We start from the raw sequence: 18109 nt of genomic DNA on the forward strand, positions 1-18109 counted from the left end.
AGATTCATATATCAGGAAGATGAAAGCTTTTTTGCCACTCGTACGAGTGTTATTCCCAAGTCAAAGTAGTCTTATATCTTTCCTGTATCAAATAAACACTTTATATTTCTCTGTGCATTGTATTTGAGTGTATTGAGTGCTCACTCAAACAAGTGTTTATCTTCCCTGTATCAAATAGTATTAAAATGACCTGTTTGTAATAGATCCAGTGATCATCCTCTTAAGTGTTAATTTTTATTCATTGTTGTTTCTCAGAGAGGAAAAGACAGATTCTGGATCAAGTTTCAAAAATCAGAACAAAATAAACATTTTTTAGAACAAAAAAAACATTTTTCAGCACAAAAAAAAAAAACATTTTTCAGCACAAAATAAACATTTTTCAGCACAAAATAAACATTTCTCAGAACCAAATAAACATTCTGCAGCACAAAATAAATATTTTTTCATAACAAAATAAACAACTTCCAGAACAAAATAACCTCTTTTTCATAACATAATAACCTCTTTTTCATACAAAATAACCTCTTTTTCATAACAAAATAACATTTTTCAGAAAAAAATAAACACTTCTCTATCCACAAAAAATATTTTTTTTACTAATCGTATGATATCAAGACTAATTAATTTTGCAAAAATATTGTAATTTCCTGTTTTATTTTTAGTTTTTAACATTATATATGTATTTATCTTAACTCCTAAATACACAGCTATGTTGTCACCAATGCATCTGAGAAAAGCCAAGTTGATGTTTTTCTATGTGAGGTATCCAAGTTCATCAATTCTTAAAGTCTACTTCCCTGACATTAAATTCAACAAAAATAATACAGCACAACTTGTCAAGTGGTTCAGCAATTTTAGGTAAGTTCACTTTTAATCTATAACACAGGGGTTGATTTCCAAAAATATCTAAGGATAAGAATCCAGTCTCATCTTTGCGAAATATCTGGAAACATATCATCCTGGATTATAGGTACCAATTTTCTGAGAATCCAAGACTTGTTCAGAGTCACTAAATTTTTATGTGATGACTTATAATTATTCTCGTAAAATATTTTTGAAAAGTGATATATTATCAGATGATAGAGGAATTAGTATTATTTTTTTGGAAATTCCTTACAGATTTTTTAAGAATTTTTTCTATCATATTAGGAAAAAAAGACTAATTCCCTTTCAGGAGTATTCCAAATTTTGTATTTTTAACAAATATAACGTGTAATATGAAGGAAAGAAATGAGTTTGGCATTTGAATTAATAATAATATAATTTCACATGTGTGTCTTATAAGTTCAAGTCAAAGATCTAATTTTTGAATTACAATAATTTCTGCAGCTGCAATAAGATTAAGAAATGAGTTCGAAACATAGTTTCTAATCTAGTTATGTACTTTGTAACTGTTAGGCTTTTGAAATTAGCATTCAAAGTGAAAAAAGATGTGGGTTCCTTGGAAGCTTGGATTTCAGTTCTTTGAAGTGATGAATAAAAGTGCTATACCCAAAATGCATGTAACTTGCGTGGCATTCTTTGATGAATTTGCTACTATGCAGCATACTTCCAGGAATGCAATGAATTAGAAAAAAATTCATTATATGGGAACAGCCATAACTGCCAAAACAAAAATGCCTGGAACATAGCATTTCCAGCTAGAATTTTTCAGCATTAGAATAAGTAATACATATAACAATGATGTCACTACCACAGATAGTGAAAACTACAATGTTTATTTTACTTTGTCATAGTTTAAAACATCAGCCAAAATAGTACTCTATTAGTATTATTGTAGGTACTAGTTTACCACTTAATTTATGCATACCACACATTTACTATTCTTGACGTCATGGAGTACAAGAAAATACTATTTAAAAACACCCTTTGTTAAGGAAGTCTCTGTTAGGTAATTGGGTGCACTTGCTTAAAAGTCTGAGTCAGACGGTAGTACTGACAAGTCTGGCAGATGGCAACCATTTTTTATCATGGCATCCTAACACTTTAACATATTAACATCTACACATGTCATTGGCAATTTGCTGGTGTTTTACCATAATAACAGTTCCTTAAATTTTAGACCACTCAAACCAATGATTGTCCACTAATTTTTTGAATTCCACTGTCATGGTTCTACAAATTTTAGAAAAAAAAACACCATGTTCATATTTTGACATATCCACATTTGAAATCCTATGTAAGAATACACCCAGATGATATAAACTGCATAAAATTCTTAAGGTTCATATATTGTGACCTTCTGGTATATTTATTCAAAAAGTACTTACAGATTACTACATAAGACAAGTGAATATAAGTAGATGAAGGATTAAGTATATACATGTAATTTATATGATGCCAAGACATTGGGTAACACGAAACAAACACAACCTATTTCACTCTATATTGTGAAAGCTAATCAACATATTGTCCGATTATCTTTATGTACTGAAAGGCCATGTTGGGTTGACGACAAGTGTACATTAGGGCTTGACACTATTAGATATTTACCATCTTTTCACTCTTACTTATTAGCTTTCTTGGGAAGTTAATTTTTATCCCGAACATGAAATAAATGTCATTGAAATGAAGACCTCGACAGATCTTGTGTGGGATATCAAGCTAATTTCAAGCCAATGTACACAGTACGAAGGGATTATGCTTCGTTGACATTACAAGTATTTGTTAATACTTGATTAAATGTGTTTACACCCTTGTATTTAGAGAACTGCCCTCTTTGGCTACACCATCTAAACCACTGTCTGTCAAATGTTCCTTGCAGAAATTTTTCTAAATTTTTTTTTAAAATACCTTTTATTTGCGGGAGGAAGATTTTAATTTAAAGTTATGCACGTTGCAAATTCTTTTGATTACTGACAAGGGCTTTTTTTAAATTCTTATTAAAACTTATTCAAATGATACATGCATCCAAATCTTATGCAGGGCTTTTGATTTTACTGTATTTACCAGTCCTCGCTTGACTTCGTTCCAAATGGTTTAAATTTTACAATAACAAAATATATTCCATTTTGAAATATTGCTTAATACATCAATTGTACAGTGATTGAGAAATTTGAAAACAGAACCTGAAACATGTTATTACACGGTTTTAAATTTTATATAGATATTACACCAATTTTTGTTTATTACTTGATGGCAGAAAAAATATACACCCATGACCTTTAAGACATTTTGAAACGTCAATCAGACATGTCTGGTTAAAAAAAGCAACAGAAATTGAGACATTGAGGTATTTGAATAAAAAAAGAGCATTTTAATTAAAATACAAAAACTAATAGAGGTAGAAATGTGTCATATCTTTTTGTAATATTAATATTCAACAGTTATAATAAGTAAAAGTTATCAGCTCAGCAATCAGCTTTTATCAGAAAAACAATAAGAACTGAATAACGAGCAAGATGTGTAGGTTTCATTATATATGAATTAAGGCCAAACTAAAATATATTAGTGTCTGAAGAAATAAAATGAAATGTTCTTTACGTGGCACTACCAATGAGGGAAACTTGTTCACAACAATGCAGTACTATGCTGTATGCAGTGAGGGAAATTTTGCCAGGACAGCTTATCTTTTTGACTTCAACTGTTTGGACATCTTAAACATGCTTAAAACGCAGCAGGATTTTCAGTTTTTTTTTATTCTACTCTAATAATAAGATACTTTTAGATGTACATAGGAAATCTTTTTAAAATGTGGAATCCATTTATGTCAATTTTGGTGGCAAAGAAAATGGCGTAAAACCTCCCAAGTCAACAAGTATTACACTTAAAAAATCAGAATCGAACCCTTCAACTCTGTTAAATGAATAGCAATTGGAAGAAAGTAATAATCGATTAATCGGAGAAGCATAATCGTTATGTAATTGATTAATATCGAAACAAGCCACATTTAATAACGCTTGGGAAAACATTACCCATGATCAACTTATGAATTAATTTCATAGTTGTTTGTTAATTATAATAGGTTTGATGATTACACTGTAAATCAACTCTCAACAAAAAATGTAAACTTTTTTTTAACCAATACAAACCTAACAAAAAACAACACTGACTAGACTTCAATGACTTTTGATTGAGAATCAATTACATTTAACGACAGCTAACTGATCGGTGCCAACAATCAGAATATTACTTATTCGGCGCTCACAAAAAAAAAATTGCTTGGAACTCAAACACAGAAAAAAATATCTCGGCCTTATATTCATAGATTCGCACTATTATCTTATTATTCCTTTTGACTGATTTCCTACAGTTTTCATATCACTAAGTGAGATCGAAACACATTGTGGCGTTCTTCCACTTAACTGCAAGCTGTTATGCCAAGTATAGAATTTCAGATCTAGTGTTGACAGATAATTTATGTCTAGAATATTCTGATAAAAACTATTTAATTGACATACATATAAAATTATTGTCTATGAGAGAAGAAAGGACAATTTTTTTTTAATCGGCCTAAAATTAGACCTTCTATTTTACAAACTCTTGAATGACGTGACACTCGCATTGATTTCAAATGAGTTTTACGTCCTACTTTTTTGGATCATGTGGGCTGATGTAAACGGGCAAGGCCATGCAGATAAGGGACATTTTGAGAGGACAGGGGCATTGGCCTGCTATATTTCGATTTCCAACTCCCGAAGGATCTTTAAAGAGCACAGCCTAGGTTTATCCGATGTCGGAGCATTGATTTCAAACTAAGAGCTCATGCACCACTAAAAACTATGGAATTTGTGCAGAATTGTGTCGGACTAGGCCTGCGAATTTTTCTTGAAGATCTGTTAATATGCATCTAGGTTTGTTAATTCATTCCTTCGCAGAGTCTACATAGCTAATAATTTTTAAGTTTTGTTTAAAATGATGGATTGACAAGCTCAATCACATACTGATATCATGAGGTTCCAGAAAAAATAGACAAAAGCATGGGTAAAGTTGAGCCTATGGAGATTGATTCATAAGTAGAGCAATCTAAAAATTTCTCAAAACAATAAATATCTAACAATTTGTTATGAGTTAGTTTACTTGAATTTAATTCAATATGCCAATCTTGACTCTAAAAATTTCTCATAATATATAGAAATATTTTGGTAATATTTATCAAACAATATCACTTGGCCAACAATTATTACGTTGTTTTTAACCTGTAGGCCTTGACGTGGGTAAAATACCATTTGAGATATAAAAGGCGGGAAAAAATGGTTATTATGGTCTTGGGAGAAGATCTTACTTCTAACCTCCGATTTGCAAAGTATTCCGATTTGGCCAACATCTCCTATTCTAGAAAAAACTTGACCAGTTTGTGATGTCACTATTGTATTTACCATTTGACTTGTATGGTGACATATGATTTTTAATGCAAAGGCGAAAACCTAATCCTTACAAATTACAAATTTGTCCCGTGTGAGATAGATGTTAATTTTTTCTTATATCAAACTATCAACAGAGGAATACAAAATAATTCTTTTCCCATATTTGTCAAAAATGGCATTCAGAAACTGGTCTATGATGTCTAGGTACTTAGCTTGACATTTAGAGAACTTATCTCTTGATATATGGTGAGAAACAAACAATAAATTAGGACGCCACCAACTTTCTACATAATTGACAATAATTTGTTGGAAGCAATAATCATAATTCTTTCTAAGAGGAGAATAATTTGCCGATTAACATAAACTTAACATTCGGAAGCAGTTAATGTTGGAGATAGGGGAGCTTATTACCTCTACTGTTTCATTATATAGATTGAAGGCAAATGGCAGAAAGGAACTTTAAATGTCAAAGATGAAATTCCCAGGCCTCAAACTGACTCAATTGACTATTCTTAATATCCCTTCCTTGTATGAACTGCAGTGTTAAGTAGTATATAATTGTTATAAAGAGGACTTGGGAAACAGTAGATATTTTATTGTTTTTAAAGCTCCATTCACATAGATTTACAAAAACATTTACTATTTTTATTCCATGAATGAAATTTTAAAAGTTAGAATAACATCGATTCAATTTTTCTACCCATTAACTGAAGCGTAAATTGTAGTGAGAATTTGCTCCTGAGCAATGAGATTGCTGTCTTCATGTTGACATTTTAACTCCAATTAGAAATTTTTAATGTGGTGCAGTGTGCAATGAGGAACATTTTGATACGTTAGCTACACAAGTTTTGTAGTAATGGCAACATTTCTTAAATGCTTTTTCTGATCATTTGGCATCACTGACAGTAAGAAATCAGGTAGAAAACTCAATATTTTGACATTTGCTGAGATCAAACTCACCAAGGTTCCCCACAAATTAAAATTAAGTTAAAGTCATATGCCTGTATAATTACTCAATACAATTTTTAATGCTCACAATGGTGGTCTATAATCATAACTTGGCCTAAACAGCTATCATGTATAATCAAGTATTTCTAGAGGAAATTACTTGCCTTTTATAATTGAGGTTAATTCTTGCCCCAAATCATTTGATTCTCACACAGACTAAATTATTATTTCTACTTCCTGTACTTATTTCTATTGTTTTGAAGTGCTTCCCTCAGTTGAGTTAACCCTTGAGTGAGTAAGGGCATTAATGGGACTCTCTGTATTTTAATTTATCACCATTGAACAATTTTAGTCAAAGTAACAGCACATATCTCTCTGTGTCTGCAGTTGTTAACTTAACCTTCTTTTTTAGAGAGTCAACTGAACTAAAATGCTTTATTAGTATTGTGGACTCAGTAAGGAACATATGGAGGAAAACTTGTAGGCTTTATATCAGATTTAGTTAGTACTTATCATCTAAATGTCATTATAAAATATCCCATGTTCTACAGACAGTCTAGGGTACTGTCCTAGGGAATATCCAGCAGACAGCCAGCGTAAATTAGTTATCTTAGGGGGAAACTAAGCTAATTGAGGGAGATTTGATATTAATATCTGACAAATAAAGCAATAACTGATATTAACTACTTGACTTTTACTCTCTTTGTCTTCTCTCACTAGTCTTATTGACCTTTCTACAGTCTCCCAATTTCACCATTCATATTCAAGGATTGACAAATGCCAGTATAAATTGTGAGATGTTGTGTGTTAAGTTGTAACCAAGTCTCTGAGGCATGTCTGCTATATAATGCATCCATACATCACTTTATATTTGATAATGTGTCTTGACAATATTGAATGATGTCTCTTGATAACACTGGAGTGGATTATTTCTGACTAATATACTCAGATTCATTCTTATTATTTATACCTCTAAGTAATATAACTTATTAATCATAGTAAGAATAATAGGTCAGTACTCAAAGGGATGGTAAAGAGGTTATTCTAAATTTTGTATGTGTATAGTGGACACTGAATGCAGTAGAAAATTAGAATGGTGCAAATTGATGCAATCAGTGTCCCCAATACACATTGCTGTCATCTTTTTAGCAAATGTACAAAAGGTATACCAATAAGTTTAAATGATGCCAACAGTTTAGCATTTAAATAATGTTGCGTATTTCTATTATTCCAGGGAATTTTTCTATATTCAAATGGAGAAATATGCCAGACAAGCTTTAGCCGAGGGTTGTAAACATCCTGAAGAATTACATGTATCTACTGACTCAGAATTATTCCGAGTTTTAACACTTCATTATAATAGAAATAATCAATTAGAGGTATGTTAACATTTTTATTTTTTAAGCAGGGCTTTGGTCAATCTAAATTAATATTTTTTTTCAGTCTCCATTGTAGTCTAATCGGATTTATGCCAAGGTCGTCTGCAAGCTATTTTTAGTAGCCAATCAGGTGTTAATCTCCTGCCAATCAGAATCACTTTTACATGCTAGTATCAGCAGTGTCATAAATTTCGAAAGTCATTGTGCTCTACTTTCGCTATCCCACAATTGATAGACTAGTCACGGATTGTGCGTGATTCGTTCTGATTGGTTAAAATGAACATCAACAGAACACGACTTTGATACCAATCGCTTTAGATTACAATGGAGGCTGAAAAAATTTACTTTTAATTAAATTGTATATCGGTGGAATTTGTCTGAGTGTGTATATACTGCTCACAATAATTATTAAAAAAACTGTTGCAGCCTAAATTGAAAAAATGTGCATTATGTGATAAATTTCAGAATATTTAGAAATTTCACATACAAAATGAAAAGATTATATTTAGATACATATTTTGCATATAAAAATGGATAAATACTTTTTTGAACAGTTTAAAAAAAACAAAACTAAATATTATACCATGCGGATATACTTAAAACATATTTCAGAATAATATATGAATATTAGGTATATAATAAACTAGACCTTAAAAACTGAAACTTTTCAATGACTCGGCTTCAATATGTTGGTTATTTTATGCATGACTAGATTCATTGCCAATTTACATAGATATACTATCAGGACTATTTTCTACTTCTATAAAATCATTGGACTCTACTAAAATTGTCTTGTCAATTTGAATATTCATATGAATTTCAGCTATATAAAAAGTCATTATTATCTAGTAATCACTAGGATTTTATAACTAGATAAATTTATACACTAGACAATAGGCACTTACTTTTTTTTATAAGGAGTAGACTAAATTAAAAAATTAATTTAAAAATGTAAAAATTAAATTTTCTAAAGACATTGTTTAGTATTTAAAGGGGATACATTTGCCATCCGTTTGACCAATCCTATTTTAGTCTCAGAAATGGGAAATTTTTTAGCTAAGCTAATCAGTAATAATGATCACAGCTCACCATCAAAATTTGCCATGGATGTAAAGAATTATCCCTGTTTGAAAGTTAAAATGATTAGTTGTCTGTTGGACTTTCAGATTTCACATTTGAAGGAATATGTAGTAGTTCTGAAGACTATTTATATATTCAAAACCCAAATCAACCCACCAAAAAAAAATTTTGGTCCAAGTTTTAGAAATTATAGTAACATTTGAAAAACAACATCAAAGCAAAAAAAAAAATTTAAATGTTCACTTTAGTTAAAATATCCTTTTTAAATTAACATCTGAAGAAATCCAAATTATAAGAAATACTTTATTAAAAGTTATTTCAGTTGTTAAGCCAAGTGTCAAAGTGTTCATTAAAGAGTTCACAATGAACACTTATATGCACTTAAAAACATGGGCTAAAGAAATAATAATATTCAGGTACTTATAGGGAGATGTCATCCTTATAAAATCTTATTCTGGTCTTTGTGATTTGAATAGTCTTTTAACTGGCTTCTAATTGCTATGATTACAACTCATATTTCAAACACAAAAAACATGTCTTTTTGAAAGGAAATCTATTACAACTTGTGTTTTTTTTCCTGCTAGCTGCCATTATTTGATGATTATCAAGAAATTATTTCATTTTTCTTGTAAAAACATAATAGTTGGTTTGGGGTTGAAAGGCAATGTGTTACTGTCAACATTTTCTAAGAAATGAGCCTCCATTATAAATGAAAACTACCAGCTTTGAAGACAATTTTTCTATGATTTATACTTTAGCTCCAATAATTTGTAATTTTATGTCTTTAAATAGAGGAAAATTACAAGATGTCATTTTTTAACAAAATAATAATTTTCTTTTCTCTGTTATCAATTTTCTTTTTATTTCATTTTGGGAAAGTTCTTTATCAACAAATTTTGTCATCTCAATAATTTTAAAGCCATATATTTCAATATTTCTTCAAATACTGATATTTTCACCAAAAATTCTAAAATCATTAAGCAAAGACTTATGTTATTTGTGTTTTTTTCTCAAAAAGCGCTTAAAAATAGAAATATGAAAATATAGCCCTGTTTTTAGTTGAAATATCTTTGAATAATAAATAAAAAATGTGATATAAATCTTTTTTTTCTCATACATGATTGACTTCTATTATTGAATTAAGTATCATAATAAAACTTTGCCCCAGACATTAGTTAGTTTGTTTAAAGTCAAGACCTGTTTTCAATCTTGGCTATATAAATCTTACCACCATTCATTATTGATAGACTTGTCTGGTAGACTTGACAATCATAAATCAATTTAGAAACACTGCCTGATGGAAAACTCATAATTATGTCAAATGTCTCAGAAGATATTCTACAATATTAAACGATAAAAAACAATCTGGAATCATTTTTATACTTTCAATTTGACAGGATATTTTTCTTATTTAGTGAAAAGGGCAAAAATATTTGTTTAAGGCCAGTTTAAATAGGCGTTTTTGAGCTAAAGCTAGATAATACCTTATGCTGTGAATAAATGCTGTGTGATAAATGGTGCAGGACTATTGATATATGATGTATATCAAAGTATTTTTACAATTACAAAGAATTCCTACTGTTAAAATAGTGCTCAATATATCAATTGTACAGCGATATAGATATATTAAAACAGAACCTATTTGCACCATATACTGGACACTGTATTCTATTTGTACCTCAATGCTGCACAACAGTGAAATAGGATGTTTTACGAATTGAATATTTGTGCATAAACAATACAAAACTTTGTATGGTTCTTCCTTGGAAATAACAAATGAACAAAGTTCACAACCATTTTGAATCTCTTCCTCGACTTAATAACTCAAACTTGGAAACTGCTTTAATATTTCAACTAGGCCTTCAAATCACATTTAAAGGTTTAGAAATGGCTTTTGTTGTATGTTGCAATATCCCTGCTTAATGATATTTTTCACAAAGTAATGAACCAATTATTTTTATCTCCTTTCAGGTGCCAGATAGTTTCAGAAGATGTGCTCAGTGTAGTTTAAGAGAGTTCTTCAGATCTATTATCAGTGGAAAGGATGCTGAACCTTCTTGGAAGAAAGCAATCTATAAAGTCATTGCTAGATTAGATGAATCTTTACCAGAATATTTTAAATCACCTAACTGGATGGAACAACTTGAAAATGTGTAATCTTTAAAACTCTTTAAAACCCAGAAAAAACTACAGAAGTGTTCAAATATTTCCTAAGACTCAAATTTGTATTTTTTATCTTGAAACGCTGTATTTTTCATTATATATATATAAATGATATATGGCAATGATGTTTTTTAATCAAAAATAACACATGGATCATGATAATGTTTTTTTAACAAAGATCATGATAAGGTGTTTTAACAATAATAATGATAATGTTTTTAGACAATGATCATGATAATGTGTTTTAACAATGATAATGTTTGTTAACAATGATCATGATAATGTTTTTTAACAATGATCATGATAATGTTTTTAAACAATTTCCATGATAATGTTTTTTAACAATGATCATGATAATGTGTTTTAACAATAATCGTGATAATGTTTTTAAACAATGATCATGATAATGTTTTTAAACAATGATCATGATAATGTTTTTAAACAATGATCATGATAATGTTTTTTAACAATGATCATAATGTTTTTTAATAATGATCATGATAATTTCGAAAATAAAGATGCTTATTTTTATTTGAAATTTCTATAAATGATGGTCATGATTATGAAAGAATATTTATTTTTAAAAAAAAATCTTATTTTCATGTAAAAATATTTCATTTATTCTAATGATATGATTTTATTGATATAAATTGAGAAAAAAACTTTTGTAATAAAGATTAAAAATTCCCTGGTCATTTTTGAAGATAAGCAGATGTAAAGTTTAGGAAATGACATCTAAGTTTATTAAAGTCATCAAATTATTAAATAAAAAAAATGATAAATATAAGTCAATGTAACAAATTTAAGTCATGTAATGATAACATGTATTAACTAAATCTAAGTCAATATAGCATGACCAAAGAATTTAAGTCATTATGAAATGACTTTAAAAGTCAGGGAAGGCAGAATTGATTGATATTATATCTGTAGTCAATAATCTTATTATATACTAACAAGCGGATCAACGCAAATCCTTAGTATTGAATAAAGTCATAGTTCTGTACAATATTCTTTTTTGTTTTCTTTACTTTTGGTGCAATTGTGTATTTTGTATATAGATATAAATAGTTATTGGTTATTTTGTTATTTATTTTTAAGTCATTTATTATTTATTCCTTCTCTACATAATAAATAACATAATAGTAATTATTTTGGAAAATAATGGCACAAGTAGTGCTTTCTTTATTCAAGTGCGTCAAAAAGGAGAATTTCAACTCCAAAAACCATGACAATAATGATTTTATTTTTTTGAAATTTTGGCGAATGTTTATTTAAATGTATTGGCTTACTGAAAATAATTCTTAACGTGATATATGCATAATGTTTGTATTATAAAAACTTCTTTTGCTTTTTTGTTGATATATCATAACCTGTTTTTGTTGTTCTGTTATGGCTAGTTAGTGTTATATTAAAAAAAAATTTTCTCTTTACTTTTCTGAATATGACATTTCTCAATGAATCCCTGAATTTGGCTTTAAATAAATTAAAATGTTTAAGAACCCATTTTGCGGTTTTATGTGAATCAATGTTTAGATGTAACGTCTGATTGAAGCCACAAAATATTTTACCTTGGTATTAATTTTGGAACCTTTTTGGCCTTTTCATGTTTTTGTATTGATCATTGTTCAAAAAAATGCAAAATACAAAAATGTCAGATTGATAATTTGAATAAACATCCCAGCTCAGTGACAAAAATAAGAAACATCAACAACTAGCCATAACATATTTTGGAGATCCATTTGTTAGTTTTATATTTTATTAGTCCTACATTCTAGAAATGGGAATATGAGTTCTCCTAGTCAATTATTAATCATTTTATACAATAATCACTCTACTAGCAACATTCAATTAATCATCATCATTCCCATTATACTTATATAAAGGATTTTAATATTTTTTGTTCAGATAGGTTAAGGCTTTCTTGTCATTCCACATTCTCAATTTCTGCACATTCCAAGCTCTTGTCATTTGAAAAGGAGATTTTCTACTTGATTTTTAAGTGTTTTGGGGATACATTTGAGCCATTCCAATTTACAATTGAGACTAAAATTAAAAATTCCATTTATCATATTTTCCAAACTTGCCACTCCAAATATCAAATTATTTATTTAATTGTACCATGTGAGATTTGAAAGATGTTTTAATGATCTGCTGATAATTTGAGCTCAAAATGCTGAGCTTATACAGAGCTCAAAATGTAATCATCATCAAAAACTGAAATCTAGTCATATACATCTGATTTTTTGCAGCACTTGTTTATATTGCATCTATTTATAATCATACAACCAAATCATAAAATTCTTATTTAGTTTGTGAGGTGATTTAAGCACTGTGCCTATCATAGTTTGAAAGATTATTATTTTATAATACTCCAAGTTATTTTCTTCATTTGCATAATATATGCATAAATTATGCAAATGATTGAGGGTTATCATACCAGAAATCAGTCTTTAGAAAAATTTACTTTGTATAGATAAATGTTTTTCAAACATCAAATATATTGTAGCAATTAGATCAACTATTAAAGTTATTGGACTATACCATTCCATTTATATATAGATATACATATATTTGTTGTTTTCTACTATGTATAATGCTTTAGACATGATTCAAAACATTGTGAATATGTTTATGTAGTACAATAAATGGCTATCTTCTTCAATTTGGTTTCTCTTCTTTTATTCTCTTACAAGTGCAGTCCCACTCCGGTGCATGCAGGCTATCTGGTACATTTAGACTTGCGAATGAGAACTTCAAAGAGTTCCCACTACCCCCTTAACTTAAAGAGATAGATCCACCATTTTGTGGGGTTTATTTGAGTCTTGAATATATGGAAGCAGTCTTTCAGAAGTACTAGAATGTACAAAAATTTCTTTAAAAATATCTGAAATTAGGAATTTCTTTTCCCATTTCTACAGATGTCTTTTCTATATATGGCAGTGTCTCCAGATAATTCTGGACAAGCATGGACTTGAAGGCTCCAATTTCGATGGTGATCTGTGAACACTATTACCAATTTACTTAGCTAAAAAATTCCCATTTCTGAGACAAAAGTATGATTGCTAACAAAAAAATAGACATATGGGAGGGTGGTATCTACCCAATTCATTAGAACATCATGAGATACCTGAACAATAACATGAGACACCTTACTTAGAACATGAGATACTCAGTAAGAACATGTGATATCTCTACAAGAACGATATATATATATACCTTACTTAAAACATAAGATACATGAGATACTTTACTTAGAACATGAGATACTCAGTAAGAATATGTGATATCTCTACAAGAACGATATATATATATACCTTACTTAAAACATAAGATACATGAGATACTTTACTTAGAACATGAGATGCTCAGTAAGAACATGTGATATCTCTACAAGAATGATATATATACTTTAACAAGAACATGAGATACCTCTACAAGAACATGAGATACTCAGTAAGAATATGTGATATCTCTACAAGAATGATATATATACCTTAACAAGACCATGAGGTAATTTACTTAGAACATGAGATACTATGTAAGAACATGAGACACTCTATAAGAACATGAGACACTCTATAAGAACATGACATACCTGACAGTATGTCACGTGATACCTCTACAAGAACAATATAATTATACCTTACCTAGAACACCAAATACCTCACTTAGAACATAAGATACTTTATTTACAACATGAGATATTTTACTTAGAACATGAGTATCTCTATAAGAACCTGAGATACCTGACAGTATGATCAAGTGATACCTCTACAAGAACATGTTATATTTCTGATACAACTTTAGATACCTCAGTAAGAACATGAAAAACGATAATGATATGAGAAATCCCAGTCAGTCTTTTCCGTCAATGCTTGTGATGATTTGGTGAATTGACAAAAGAAGCTTAATTTGCAATGGCGGCGTTAGTATGGGTACAAGGGAGCATTATCCCCACCCATCTAGAAATTGTACCCAAAATTTACCCCCACTCCATTTTTAACAAATTTAAAAATATTATTTAGAAACCTCCCAGACGCACCATAGGAGACTTGCGACAATAGCGCTTCCACGAGACTATCACATTTAGAAATCTCAATCTACACAGTTGCCCACACCCCCACCCTTTCCCCAGTAACGCTGCCCTATTTGTACCCCCAGCCTCAGGAGGTTGGCGCCGCCACTGTTGATTGATTATTTACATGTTTACTGGCTTCTGAACATCTTTTAATTACAAAATCAACAAGGAAAGTCTATGTAACAGAAACCAGTATTTTCATAAGTAATCAAGAGGGAATTACCCGAGAATAGTTCTTATTTTCATTAAAGCATTGATTTCTCAGAGAAAATTGTGCATGATATAACACTTTTTAGTACCCTTTTGTCTCTTGGTATTACACAATACTTCTTATGGTAAAAGATTGACGTCAATCTTAACTTTCACTTAATTAGTTCCTTTTAGTCTTACCACTTACATAACTGCAATAAATTACTATTTATCGTAAGTGGCAATTGTCTTGGTACTATAGAGTATGTTAATAGTTTCCGTGAAGTAAGTATTGGTACTAACTTTGATTTTCAAGTTTATTAAAGATGGCGGTCGTGTCGTCTGCCACACACCTGTCCTCTTTGACTTTGTGTTATCAGAAATTAGCTGAATTGTATATTATTTAATGATTTTCATAATAATGTTAATTAGTCGTTGTAAATTCAAAGTACCGCATAGACGTCACTCACACTTAAAGATGATCTCAGAGTGGCAAAGAATTTCAGGGCCCTGTGTGAGACAAGATTTGCCTGATAATGAGCGGTTTAAAATACAAGAATAACATTTATATTTCGCTGTCGAAACTTTCAACTTTCGGGGAAGGGCGGGGTTGACATATCAAGAATGCACAGGACTAGGAACTGAAATTGGGGGATGAAGAACAAAAATTCTCATGCTTAAGGACAAATCAACCCAGATAACTTTTTTTCCAGAAAAAAAACGACGAAGGCTTAGCTTTTTGTATGTGTTCTAATCTATATCCCCACATTTTGCCGCGTTTAACAAAGTCGATCCACTTAACAAGTTTTTTTACGTCATAGAATAACCCATAATCGACAAGGACATACCTTGATGAAACGTTCAGAGTGCAAAAGATTACATTATAAAATTGTCAACATGTCTGTTTATAATGACAAGGCAAGTCTGATACAAACCACATTAGATTTCACCCAAAACCAGACGATTTCCGTCAAATCTGCAGCTGCCCCTATCATATTTGACAGCTTATGTAGCAATCTTTTTTCTCTCAGCAAGATGGTCATATTGAGCCACTAAGAATCGCGACCTCTTCTTTGTATGCATCACCTCTGTATGTCGTTGCGTGAGATACGAAGACATCAAATTTGAAACACGAATATTTGTTGAAATGATACGTATCGTTTATCATTCTTTGAATTTCTAAACAATCCTTCTATCAACAAACAATTGTTAACGAGGTTGAAGAAAGGTGACAAAATTTTGACTTTTAACTTTGTGAAATTATTGTAAGCTGTTTGGAAATGCTACAATTCGTTTATTGTATTTTCTATAAATGTTGAAGACAAGAAGTGAGTAATTTCAACAAGTTTTTATGACCACCTTTTTCAAAACTAAACTAGATGTCGTTGACCTAGTCTTTTTCAAATTATGGTTTCGATTTTATTATTTAGGCCTCTCATCTAATGCAAATTCGCTGTTTTTGAGAAAATTTGGCTGATGATCGTTACTGTTGCATTAACATCTCCAGTGGAATTGGTTTTCAATAGTTCAATGCACATTTGGGAATGTTAAGAAAATATGATTTTCACTTTTACGAAAACACCTACTATTCAGATTGGAATACATGTATGATTTATAGTATAATATGACTACACCATCTCCCACGTTTCTCAAATTTCTTTTTTAAATACTTCTTTCCGAATTTTTTTGCGTGTCCCCCTTTTTATCTACCAAAATGTGATGATCTTTTATTCGGAAAGCTTCGTGCAAAAATCAAAATGGTATCAAATAATCTGAAAAGAGCCTGAGGATATTGCTTAAAAGATTAAAAATATAATCAAAAATGTGTTTTAAGTCCTTTACAAGACTTACTCCAAATTTAGTAAGGGGCTTTGAGTATAATCCAAAAAAGTGGAAAAGTTCTTTTGAATCGGAAAACTATATAGTAATTGAAGCCCATTTGACAATAAAACGTAAGATTATTGAGAACACATTGTTGGGAATATAATCCACGTTCTTAAAGTAATGGTCTACAATTATCTTTATTAATAATACCGGATGGATATGCGACAAGGCGTAAATTTAAGACCCTCGTAATTCTTTCTAATACCGAAAACGTCAAAATGTTTTATTACCTTCGTCTCCGCTTGAGTTCACATCAAAAGATCGGGTCGCGTGCTTGTCTCACGACCGCTTGCCCATTTCAGCAACAAGTCAGATCTTTATGATATCTCACCCCACCCTTTTATTTCATCTCGTCCACTCGACAGGTGCAAACTCCTTCAACATTTCTCTATTTATATTTGTGATACATTGAAAGGCATTAAAGGAACAATACGAAGAATGGAAGTTTAATATACAGAACTACTTTCAATTCATCAAAAGAGTTGAAGATTTGCCAAATATCTCAAAAAGATCCACAAAAAAGTCATCGTGCAGAAGGATTAATTTGGAATGTATAACTACCCTCTTATCAAGGTGCCCGTCTTCATTAGCCCACATGGTGCAGAAAAATAGGACGTAAAACTCCATTCATTTCATTTCATTTCTTATCAAGGTGACTTCAAGTAAACAGTCGCTTATGGTTTTGGTTATGAATGAGGCGTTAGCCTAATACCTATTTTCATAAAGTTAAAGTCATTTGACTATTCTGTGTAATCTGTATGGTTGTCGGTAGATCACTAAAGGCGATTCAAATCAGACGTCCAATTATTGACGATAAATATATTGGCTCTGAAGAAGTTGATATACTTAGGTTATACTCATTGCTCTTCTCTTTAATTTTTCATGTACCGATATACGTCCGTCGTATATAAGTGCGTGCCAGACATTGGCACATATTGAACCTCTTGAACCCTATTTAGGATATCAGCATCCGTTGGAATCGAACATATAATCTACAAACCAACCATTTGAACCTCTCCGAGATTACAAGAGGAATCTATTATCTCTAAAGATAATTTGTGAATTAAATGGCACCAGTATTC

General features: G+C 30.4%; 1 protein-coding gene across 1 annotated transcript; it reads left to right on the forward strand.

Moving 5' to 3' along the window:
* Positions 1-691: 691 nt before the first annotated feature.
* Positions 692-11353, forward strand: LOTGIDRAFT_183824 (hypothetical protein). Its single transcript, XM_009065420.1, has 4 exons — positions 692-858; positions 7489-7633; positions 10685-11184; positions 11285-11353. Exons 1-3 carry the CDS (start codon positions 710-712, stop codon positions 10868-10870), a joined length of 480 nt encoding a protein of 159 aa, XP_009063668.1. The 5' UTR covers positions 692-709; the 3' UTR covers positions 10871-11184; positions 11285-11353.
* Positions 11354-18109: the final 6756 nt, after the last annotated feature.

This window comes from Lottia gigantea (genome assembly GCF_000327385.1).
Source record: "Lottia gigantea unplaced genomic scaffold LOTGIsca_7, whole genome shotgun sequence".
NCBI classification, from domain to species: domain Eukaryota; kingdom Metazoa; phylum Mollusca; class Gastropoda; family Lottiidae; genus Lottia; species Lottia gigantea.

Excerpts from the sequence above, each read along its gene's own strand:
- LOTGIDRAFT_183824 (XM_009065420.1), top strand. The coding sequence starts at position 710 with ATGTTGTCACCAATGCATCTGAGAAAAGCCAAGTTGATGTTTTTCTAT. Across the intron at positions 859-7,488 it reads AAGTGGTTCAGCAATTTTAG|GGAATTTTTCTATATTCAAA; the intron begins GTAAGTTCACTT and ends CTATTATTCCAG. Across the intron at positions 7,634-10,684 it reads ATAGAAATAATCAATTAGAG|GTGCCAGATAGTTTCAGAAG; the intron begins GTATGTTAACAT and ends ATCTCCTTTCAG.